The sequence below is a fragment of the Emys orbicularis genome, chromosome 8, assembly GCF_028017835.1.
Source record: "Emys orbicularis isolate rEmyOrb1 chromosome 8, rEmyOrb1.hap1, whole genome shotgun sequence".
Taxonomy (NCBI): Eukaryota; Metazoa; Chordata; order Testudines; family Emydidae; genus Emys; species Emys orbicularis.
Window position 1 is genome coordinate 20538023 of NC_088690.1, and position 12130 is coordinate 20550152.

Below are 12130 nucleotides of genomic sequence, written 5' to 3' on the forward strand. Positions count from 1 at the left end.
GTCTGACACACCTTTAGTTCAAACCTGATTTGCTTATAATTATGGTCAAATTCTCAAGTCCCTAACAGTCTGACAACTTACTGCACTGCTGCAGTGAGATATTTTTAGATGTCTTTAGCCTAATCCTGTACCACTTACTCTGTTGCAGAATCAGGCCTGTATTGTGCAGACTGGATAAAACTAATCCAAAGCAGTTTCTGGGCAGCTAATATTTGCTTGTTAAATTCTGCTCACTTAGAGCAGTTTGATGAACTATAAAAGGCAACCACTCATCTATCCTAGATAATGCTCAATACCATTGTAAACTCCAGTTGTTTAACCTTGACCATTGTTCTGATGTTGACTCATTTTCTTTTAGATTGTCCTCTACAAATAAACCTTGCTGTCAGCTGTGTTTGTCAGTTGTTTTAGGGCCCCGGGAAAAATTTACAGGCATATAAAACACTTCTCTTGTTGAAGAAAGTATGTTGGCTTCAGATGATGAATTATAAGGGTTTTATCTCTGATTTGTACTAGTATATTTTATCAATAAAATAAAAAAAATACAGCTGCTAAAAACACACACAATATTTCATTGATGGGCCAAATTCTCCATTGATGTAAGCAAGCACTTTACTATAGAGTTAGAATTGCACCTGCTTACATTGGCAGTGAATTTGCCCACTTTTGTCTACTTGTAAAAGTATATACAGATTGAACAGGGGAAATCAGTTATGTTACTGTATAAAAGGGTATATAGTTTACATGAGCAAAGCTGCACAATTGCGATTCCTTTTATGTAGATATTCTAGCTAAATTGTCATGATTCTGCAGTTTAGAAGGATATAGTCACTTTCAGGGTGCTAGGATCCTGGATATCCACCTACTCTGTAGTCAGCCTGTCTACTAAGAAAGATAGAATGAGCTCTTCCGTGGAAGGCCAAATGTGCATGCTGCTGCTAAGTATTGTACACTGGGACCTAAAATAGCCAAAGAGATTTAGGAACCTAAGTCATTCAGGCAATTTTGAACATTTTGCCCACAATATGAAATGGGAGACTATTAGAGCAAAACTCCCATCAACTTCAGTGAGAGTAAGGGAGCACCTTTAGGCTCAGATTCAGCAAACCATCTCTATTAAGCTAAACACTTAAGCATGTGCTCAATTTCCATTGATGTCAATGAGACTTAAGTATGCGCATCAGTGTTTTGCTGAAATGAGGTTTTCATTTGTGATGTACTGAAGCCAGAGCCACTGCAATTTGGTACTGTGCAGAAAACACTGTCCCTGTGGTTGCCAGTACAAAGTCAGCGTTTGCCAACAGTCCCCACAGTGGAATCTGAGATACCCAGGGTTTCCCCAGTGTTTAGACTAGGATATAGCTGCTGTAAAACCAGAAAGGGGCATTAGAGTAGTTTCTGTTTCTAAAGGAAATTAGTGATAAAATCAGCCCTGTTTAATAAAAGTAGCAAACAAAACACCTATACTTGGAACCAAATTTTTTATAATAATGATCCACCAGTGCCAGGTCTGATGACAGGCTTCACTCTGAAACATCCACCACTGTATTTTACTAAGGAGGAGGTGGGGTGAAAGTGAGGCAATTTGTCAATAGCCCACACAAGTCAGATGAAACCTGCTACTGTTGAAATCAGTGGCAAAATTCCCACTGACTGTAATGGGACCAGGATGTCACTCATTGTCTTTTGGGATCTCTTGGTTGCCATATTTAATTTTTCAAAGTTTTCCCTTTTCCTTTGGAACGCAAGAGTGCTGAATGGTCATCCTGAATTTTTCCGGGAGGGAGAAGCTGTAATTAGTGCTAATCTATACCCAAGTTTGCTTAAGAATATTTACTAAAATATTTACACACATATTTACACAATAGCCAAGAGGCAGGCTGGCCCTGCTAGCTAATTCATAACCTGCTGGTAAATGCATTAAAAAGCTTACAGAATGCTTTTAACATACATTATATATTTATACCATAATTTTTCTTCTAAATAAGTGTTAATATTCAACCAATGTTAAATTCAAACACATCTAACACATAGTAGAACTTACCTTAAAACAACATGTAAAGTTCCAGCTTTTCTCATGCATTCATGTCCTGAGTAGCACTTTTGGGGCCAGTTAAGTCAGATACGTTAATCTGTTTCTTAAAGCATGGTAAGGAAAAATTTACTGACATACAGGAGTCTGTAGAACTTGGAAAACTGTCTGCTAGGCCACAGCTTCAAAGTATTACAGATTCTCCACTTGAGCAGAAAGAGATCCACAGTTTGGTAACATTTATTCTTTATTTGGAGGATCTTTATTCCTCCTGTATTTCATGCCAAGGGCTGAAGCCCAAGACCCGCCACCCAAGCTGAAGCTTCAGCCGCGCCACCCAAGGCTGAAGCACAAGGTGCATTGACTTCACCGCCAGCTGCCCCCCTCCCCCGAATGATCCGCCGTGCTCCCCTTGGCTGATCGTAAACCTGAATCTGACCCTTTCTCATTTTGATTCTTCTGTATTCAATTTATTAATTTAATGCCTGTAAAGGATACTGCAATGACACTACTCTAAAGCAGTAATCCCCAAACTTTTCAGAGTCACACCCCTCTTACCCCCTGTGGAGGGGGGGGGAGCTCCACGCACAGGGGTAAGAGGGCTGAGGCTGGGGGCAGGTCTTGAGCCTGGAGTGGGGCCGGGGCTGCGAACAGAGCTGTGGCCAGGAGCTGAGGCCAGGAGCCGGGGCCGGGGCCGAGGCTGGGCTGGAGCAGAGCTGGGAGCGGAGCAGAGCTTGGTGGTGCTCCCTCCCTGCCCGCCATGAGGGCTGGCCCGGACCCCACAATGCCCCCCAGAATGTTCCTCCATGCCCCCCTCAGAGGGGCGTGCCCCACAGTTTGGGGACCTCTGCTCTAAAGTGACGTTGTCCATGGGCAGAGCAGGTATAACATAAGAAGCAGTTGTGCAAACTTCCCCACACTGCCTTGCCAATGTACTCAAATCCTGACCTGAAGGAACTACTACTACTGGGCACGAAAATTGACCACCATGCCTATGATTGCGTTAACTAACTGAGCCTTTATCTTTTGCTCTTGGAAAAGAACATGGGTTCTCAACTGGGGGGGCTGCAGAAGGGTGTGTGGCAGTCATGACCACCACCCTGTCTTTCCCTGATTGCTAAATGCAAGGGACATTTCTGTTAGATTGAGAGGAGCCATGCAAAGGAAGGGTGTTTCAGTATGAAAAGGCTGAGAATTGCTGCAATAGAATATAAGCAGGGAAAGTTGTGAATAAATAATTGCTGTGCTTTCATGGTGAATATTTCCAGTTTGCCAAAGCTAAGGTCCTTTCCCCTCTTTTTTTTCTAATTTGTCAATGTATCCCTTCTAAATATCAACAAGAAGAGAGTTTACAAAAGGGAAATATTCCAACCTAACTTCTTTCCATGCTATACACCAGTCTGGAAGCCAGACCCGGGCATAAAACACTCTCTCTCAGATGAAAACAGGAATGCAGAAATTCTCTGCTGCTGTAAATGGAGGCTGCGTCCATTTACATCAGCAGAGAATTAGCCCCAAATATCTGAAGAACAATGGGGATGGAACTGGTGGCTCAAAAGTGATGGAAAAATGATCCCCGGGTATACTTTGTACAGCCAGTTGAGATCCTTCAAGCTGACAAGTGCTAGAAAAATGTAACAATCTTTATGCAACAGCTATTGTGAATAAGATCTGACAAAATATATAGCATGCCTCCTTGTACTGTACCAAAACAGATCAGTTGTGCTATTTAGGCTAAAACCAGTGCTGTCTTGATCTGGTCAATGTGGTGCACTTTGACATGACACAGAATGGATAAGTGACAAAGAAATCAGAGCTAATATTCTTGTTCTCTCATTGTTCAAATTGTTCTTTTCTACCATTTTATCCAGGTCAAAGCAGAAATCGTAGGAACATAATTGAAGTTAGCATGCTATCCTGGTATCAACTAAGATCAATTACCTAACAGGTCATCATGCTGGAGTAGGTTTTACATGGTCTTTATAGGTTTCCTTAGCTTGTAGCTGCTTTCTGAGTACTTAATTTACCTATGTCACAAAACAAACTGCAGAAAATGACAGACTAAGATTAAATCAGACATATCCGTACTCCACTAGCCCCCTTTCCATTTCCTCCTCTGAGTACCCTTTAGCTGTGAAACATTAGACATGAAAACCCACGTCACTTATTTAAAAGTGCTAATTATACTAATCATGGGCATGCCCTACTCTGATAAAGGGAATTAGACTATAGCAGCAAATCACCCTGGCTACTTGTTCTTTAAACACTTGTGTGGGTGGACTCTGAGTTTGCTCCTTACATTTTCTATTACAGATTGCAGCTCAGCTGTTTTATGATTACCATTATTGTCATTTCTGAGGGTAATTTTATTGGCCAGATGCAGGAAGGAAGCTGCATTAAGCCAGTCTCTAAGTGTAGCATGAAAATATTGTTAATTGATAAATGTTTGAATATCTGGATTGTGAGAAATGCTTTAAAATGGGAGCTTTTTAAAGCACCCACTTCCCCCCCCCCCCACAAACAAACAAAAAACCTCTAGTGCAATTAACTTTGCCCCTGAAAACACTTTTGTTCTGACAGTCTCTAGTTTAGTATGATTATTTTTCAACCTGTTTTATATGGTTAAGCTGCCAAGTGTTTTCTATACATTTTTAAAATGGTTGTAAGGGTGCTGAAGCAGTAGAAAGTTACTTTAGGTTATTAAGAGTAACATTTGTGGTGCGTTTTAACAAAGTTTGAAACTCTCCTTTGCTTTCTCTCCTCCTCAGAAATCTGCCATGCACTCTTGCTGCTTTCTTTCACCATATCATATATGAGGGAGAGAATACACACGCCCATGCTGCAGTGACTTGATGCCAGTGCCACCAGTGTAAGTGGCAGCAAAGCAATTGAAGGTCCCCACACTGAGTTCTCCTTGGTGGGGGTGGGGGGAGAAATGGCATGTCTGAGGACTAGCCAAGGTATTTCTTCAACCTGCTGCAGTGCCCAAAGGAGCGATGTCAGTGATATATTCAAGCTACTGCTAGCTAATTCAAGCTACTCCAACCTGCTCCAACAGCCGATCTGGCCTCCCCCAGTTCTAGCTTCCTCTGTCAGAGCATGACCGGCCTATGGAAGGTTCTGCAGGGCGGTTGCCCGCATCCCACATAGAGACAGCTACACTGCATCAGTGCTAGCTTCTCTTATGCTTTTTAGTTTGCTGCTAACCAGATTTTGGGAGGAGGCTCCAAGTTCCACTACAGTTACGCCACAGACCGGAGTAACTTTTTAAAAATTATAATTCTCTTCCATGACAGGAATGGTGCATTGACCAGAGCTGCTGCTGCTCCTATCCTCATTCCGGATGTTGCAGCCAGTTTGGATGGAAATAGATGAACAGCATAATAATGGATGACACCAACCAGCACCAAGTTCCTTTCACTGATGGCACTGCAGAAACTAGCAGACATGGGAGCTGGGTTGTAGCTCCGGCTCTGCTAAGAGCTGAGTGAGCTCAGGTATGCCACTTTACTGATGGGGTTTACTGTACACCAGTAAACCGTGGGGTCGGTCCTGCTTTGAACAGGGGGTTGGACTAGATGACCTCCTGAGGTCTCTTCCTAATCTTCCTATGATTCTGTGTGTGTGTGTGTGTGGGGGGGGTAATAATATTTATCTTGCTCACAAGGGTGTTGAGAAGCAAACCTTCATGAAGTTCTTTGGGAAACATAGATAGAAGAGGCTGGGTAAGTGTAAGCTGTGATTTTATTGACAGGAATGCCTCAGTGAGGCTGCCTTCATGTAGCCATTGCCACAAATGATACTTCAGCCAGTATATTTAGCTACACGTGGAAAATATAGTTGAATGTGCTCACCTCTTGGTCCTGGAAAGAAGTGTTGTGGACAAGTAAATAGCAATTCCCCAACCTGTCATATCTACTTCCCTAACCCCATCTCCCCAGAGTATGAGTTTTGGGACAGGCTGGGCAAATACTTGAGAAAGTTCATCAACTTGAGAAACAACAAATGCCATTGTTGTCAGCTCGTAAGAATGAAGAGAAGTGACGGGGCATAGGCAGAGTGCATGTTTTAGAAAAGTGTGGGAATTAATGGAACATATAAATATCTCCACAGAGAATGTGTCACTGTTACCTCACAAAGACCATCTGCTTCCCACAGCCCTAATGCACCATTGACATTCTAGGATCCAGGAACACACGAATCTAGCGTGCAAGGAAATGCAAAGCTGACTGAATTGTCTCAATATTTTGATAAAAGGCAAAGATTCTTTGTAACAATTCTTTGCCCAACTCTGTTGCCCTGTAATCATAATTTATATCCCAATTCAGCAAAATACTTAAGTACTAACTTCAAGCATGTGAACTGAGGCTCCAGTTCATTGCAAGACACTTTGCTGATTTTAAAAAGCATAGCTATTTGGGACAGCACTTAAGCATATGCTCAAGTCTCTTGCTTAACTGTTGTTCTGAATAGGGATAGACTCACATTATGTGTCTAAGCACTTTCCTGAGTGGGTGCGTCTAAAACAAGTAGTATTATTCAAACTATGGCCTTAACAAAGCGTTTGACAATCAGTCCAGCAACGTCTACCTTAGAGTGTCTTCTGAAAGGCAGCCAAAGTTTGTCTACATGGGGAAATTTACTGGCATAGTTATACCTCTATAGTTATACACCGGACCCTCGCTAGAACGCGGGATTTGTGATCCATGCGCGGTACCGTGTTAAAATGAATTGCAATTAAAGTAATTAAATTTGGGATCCATGGCCGTGACCCCGTTATATGCAAATTCGTGCTATATAGACGCATGTTCTAGCGAGGGTCCAGTGTACTTGTATAACCCTCCACATGGAGTTATTCCTTATTCAAGAATTATGCCAGTAAATTTCCCTGTGTAGACAAGACCTTCAGAGTGTGATCCTGAGAAGGGCAGATTAAAAAGGGGACTTAAGGTGCTCAGAAGCCTTTTAATAATGGTATTACCACTTCTCACAAAGCAATACAGCAACTACAATAACAATTCTTTAGAGAGTAGTCGCTGTGATAATTCTTAGTAGAAGGCTAAGGATTTATCTTGTCGTTTATATTTGTAACGAAGTTTTAATAGTCACAATCTTAACAAAAAACAGTTCCATAAAAGTGACCTTTCATAAGAATATTTTGTGTGTGTGTGTGTGTGTGTGTGTGAGAGACTGACTGTCTCTATCCAGCTTGGGTCAAATATCAAACTTTATAATTATTTGCAGTGTTGTTGTAGCCTTGTTGGTCCCAGGATATTAGAGAGACAAGGTGGGGGAAGCTAATACCTTGTGTTGGACCAACTTTTGTTGGCGAAAGAGCAGCTTTCAAGCCACACAGAGCTCTGCTTCAGGTCTAGTAAGCTTTACAATTGGGTTTTTACATCCCCGATGTTTTTATGAGACTGTCACCAAGCAAGGCTTCTCTCCAGCTCCAAAATATACACTGCCAGTCAGTCTCTTTCAAGGAGGCCTATTTTCTTAATGGAAGCACGTAAACAAACAGAAAAACTGTATTTTAATTCAGTCCTTACTTTCAGGTTTCAGTTCCACCCCTCTTCAGGGCCTTGCCAGCTTCCCAGGTCTGCTCCCTCTCTAGGGCAGTGGCCTCCTTGCTCTAGGGGCCCACAACAGTGTCAGATTGGGTCAACCTGTCTCAGTCAAACCATTTCTTCCTACCTACTAGCAGCTCTTTATAGGCCCAGGTCGATCCCAGCCCCCTTGAATTGGCTGGATTGCACGCACCTGCTCTGATGTAGGCTAGTCACAGAGACCAGCTACCCTGAGGCAGCTAGTCTGGCAGTATAATACGTCTCTGGAACATATTCTCACTACTGAAAAATCAGCTTGTAATAGGACTGTTAAAATGTTATAGATTCAAGACTCTCCTGCTCCAGGAGAATGTCCCTGCTGTTATGATTGAAACAGCACATATACATTTAAACAGGGAAGCTTTGGATGCTGGTCTTACTGCTGTTCTGTATAGGTTCTTATACCATCCTCATCACTGCAAGATCGGAGCGTCTTCTGGCCGTGCATCTGTCACATGTGATCCTGCCTCCATTGAAGTCAATAGGAGTTTTGCCCTTTACTTCAGAAGGTGTAGGATGGATTGAGCCCTTTTACCATAAATAGTACTTGTTCCTTGTACACTGCCAATGCCTGGTTTAGTTATCATTGCCATTTGATAAGCAGGAAAAATAGTGCAGTGATAACACATTCCAGAATGGTAAATGTGAATAGATAACTCCACTCTTGGATATGCACTGACGTCTCCGTAAGTCAGAGGGCATTGTGTTTATGGAGACATTTTTAGGCTGTATGACTATTTTTCCTCAAGGTTTACATGTAAAATGTCATATCAGGATTTCTCAGACTGGAATACAGCAGATTCAGATGGAATTTAAATGTGGTCCCTGGCAACATTACCGCCAAACACTCCATCATGTAAGCACTGTGTAACTGTTCAGAAATGCTGAAGAAAGAGATCAAAGTCCTGGATGTAAAGGAAGGTTATTTACAAACAAAACCACTACTAGTTCTTCCAAGATCAAATGTAAGTCTGACCATTTAGGGTCATAGTTTTGCAGCACGCACTCCCTGTTGCCTCCCATACCTGTACAGATTTAACAAATAACAAATTTGGCAGGTAGCTTTCAGGGTTTAGTAGCACTCTGGAGACAGACAGGATGGAGAGAGAAGGTTCAGCACATTTATTAACCGCATGAGTGCTCAGTGCCAACTAAGTCTGCTCAGATTTCTGGGAGACATCCTCATACCTGCTCCAGCTACTTTATGCTGGATAAAAGGGCATAAAGGGGACCTAATAGTCCTAGTTCTGGCTGAGAATGAAGGCAAAGACAAATGAAAGGCAGCCTTCCAAGGAACCCTTATAAGCCCTGATGTAGGGGGTGTGTCAGGGCCAGGAGAGGCATAACAGACAGTGCTTCCAAGATTCCAGGCAGTGCTGCAGTCCATAGAGCAGCCTACGGGCCTGTCTAAATTATGCTGGGCGCTGCGTCAGAACAGGCAAGGATCAGAATGTTGCAAAAGAGGACGTAGCCTGGACTGTGAATTTTGTACTGTGCCTTTGCTAGGTGCAGCACAAACCTGACCTGTACTTTGCATTGAGCCTGCACAGAGAATTAACACAGCATTATAGCTACACACACATTAATATCATATCTATCCTTACATTTAATATACTGCCTCTTGTGTTAGCATCTAACTACAAGTTGTTCAAATGAGAGACTTTGCTTTAAAGAGGGGAAATATATTGTAAGCTATGTTGAATTCCATTTTTTTTTTTACAGTAATAGAGCCAAAAGAGCCATTACAAACCAGAATGAAATAACTTGCCCATTATCAACAATACAGTATCTCAGCCCAGATGCTCCACAAATGCACAAAGAAAAATAGTAGGCTGTGTCATGGGACCAGAAGGTTACAGCTGTTAATTACTATTTTCCCCAAAACTCATGAAGACACTTCAAATCATATTAGGCTGTCCATTCGTGAATTTGGGACCTTAAACTAATACAACCCAAAAGTAACATGTTGATATCTATATTATATGCTAGTAATGGACACAACATGATTTAGCCTCATTCTCCTTAAAATAGCTTTACTGATTTGCAGACAGTGGATCAAGGCTGCATATGCAGAAGGATACTACAAAGAGCCAGGGCACAATTACAAACACTTGTCAGGAGAGACAGAAAAAAGGGGAGGGATGGCATATAAATTGACTGGGACTCTTGTTCAAGTTCAGAAGGGGAAAAAAAGATCAGGATGTTCCTGTAAACTGAAAACGTTTATCCAAGAATAACTTGTCATGGGCTTCAACCAAAGCCAGGACAATTTAGAAATAGACAGAAAAAAAATCTTTATAACTATAATTTTTTTTTAAAAAAAAAAGCAGCATCACCAGGAGTATGCAAAGCTGGATTTGCAGTTCAAAAGGGTAGGTTGGGTTGACAAAATAACCGGCCTCACTGCAGCCAATAATATACCTGTGCTTGGAGTTACCTGAACTTCTCTATAAGAACTCAGGCCATCTCTCTTTAGGGTGATGAAAGGGACAGGCCACTGGCCTAGGCGTCAGACAGACTGAAATCTGTTACCTCAGAGACAGTGATAATGTGGCCCATATCACACATATGAGGCAGACTTAAGCAAGTCACTTCACCTCTATGCTTCAGTTTCCCCAGCAGTTTCACAGAGATTGTAAAGCTTGTTCACGTTTGTGATGTGATTTGAAATCTATGGCTGAAGAACGCTATATAGAGTGCAGAGCATTATTTCAGTTGTTGGTGCTCAGCTATGCAATAAGAGGCAAGTTAGCAGACAATTTCTGTTAGTAACTATGCTACACAAGTGCCTGATCTTCTGGGGTTATGAGCTCCCTCCTCTCCAGCTGAAGCCAAGGTACTGAGGATGCTTCCCACTTTACAGGATTGGGCCCCCAGGCACAACATGGCAAGAAAGACATAGGGAATTAACCAAGTTACGGGGTGCAATGGAAATGAACTGTTGGCAAGAAAAAAGCCCAGCAAACAAACTAATTACATGCAGGAATAACTTTAATAAGTCACATAGCTGTAAAATATCAGTAGCTGCATAACAATACACAAATTTAATGTTTATTATGAAACAACAAGCATGTCTTTGGTAAGCCAGTCAGTCTCTCCCCAAATGCCTACATATCTGAAAAATCATGTGTTTGTTCCTTCGTAATAAGACACCCTAACTTTGTGAAAGATTTGCTGCGGTCACTATATTTCTGAAAACATTTTTCCTTGAAGTATATACACACTGTAGGCAAAACAGGATTTTTGTTTCAGGCTAATACATAATCTGAGAATATTTAAAAACCAATATATACTCAGGGATAACAAAGATGATTTCTGCCTCTATTAACACATTCCGGTATTTTGATCTCATCTGTAAACTTTTTTGTTCAAAACCTGGACTACTGTGTAATGGCTAACACTGGACATTCCATTTGCTTAAAAAGACACGTTCAAAAAAATCGGTGTCTTCCAAGTCAATGATTAAAATGACCCAATTGAGTTATCAGAGAGAAACTATAGGCCTTAAACCTATTTATTCTTCTTGGATTTCTAGCAAATGCCTATGAGTAGACGGTTTCCACTTTACATGAGAATATTCTGAGAGAGAAAGTCCATGCTCTTATTACATCATGCAGTGATGCAGCTCCAGCCATTCAAGGTATACTCACATAACAGAACACTTGCCTTTCAGTTTATCCTTCTTTTTCTGCTGCTTGGATTTCTTCCCATCCACCTGGAGACTGACAGTTCTTCTCTTCTCCAGATTCAAGAGTTCTTGGAAGAGCTCCTGTACATTGTAGTTCATTTTAGCTGATGTCTCCATGAAGGAACACTTCCACTTGCTGGCTAAGGCTTCCCCTTCACTGGCATCCAGTTCCCTCTGGGTCTCATCACTCTTGTTACCAACCAACATTATTGGAATCTTTTGGATATCCCCTTTGATTTGACAAATCTGATCATAGATTGGCTGAAGTTCTTCCATGGACTGCCTGCTGGTGACCGAGTACACCAAGATGAAAGCATGACCTTTGGAGATAGACAACCTCTGCATAGCAGGGAACTGATGGCTGCCAGTGGTATCTGTAATCTGAAGGGTGCAGATGTTCTTATCACAGCTGATCACCTGTCTGTAAGTGTCCTCAATGGTAGGGATGTAGGTTTCCCTGAAAGTTCCCCTTACAAAACGAAGGACCAAAGAGCTTTTACCAACCCCTGCAGCTCCAAACACAACCACCCTGTAATCATTGCTTTGTTCTGGCATGTTTGCTCTGATGTGACCCAAGAAGTGAGGAAGGTCTGAATTGCAAATGCCCAGGTTTCTTGAGTTTACATGCCCTTATGCAGAGACGGCCTGCAGAGAGGAAAAACAAAGGAGGGGGGAACCCCAACCCTCATCATTCACAGTACACAAGAGGTTTTGCTATGCCGATAAATACACCCCCTCCTCCCATCCTTCATCTCTCTGCTGTATTACAAAGCCAAACCAAATCCCCATGGCACACGTCCCATA

General features: G+C 42.0%; 1 protein-coding gene across 1 annotated transcript; it reads right to left on the bottom strand.

The window, feature by feature from the left end:
- Positions 1 to 11284: 11284 nt before the first annotated feature.
- Positions 11285 to 11881, bottom strand: DIRAS3 (DIRAS family GTPase 3). The gene has a single exon (XM_065409834.1). It carries the CDS (start codon positions 11879 to 11881, stop codon positions 11285 to 11287), a length of 597 nt encoding a protein of 198 aa, XP_065265906.1.
- Between the last annotated feature and the right edge of the window lie 249 nt (positions 11882 to 12130).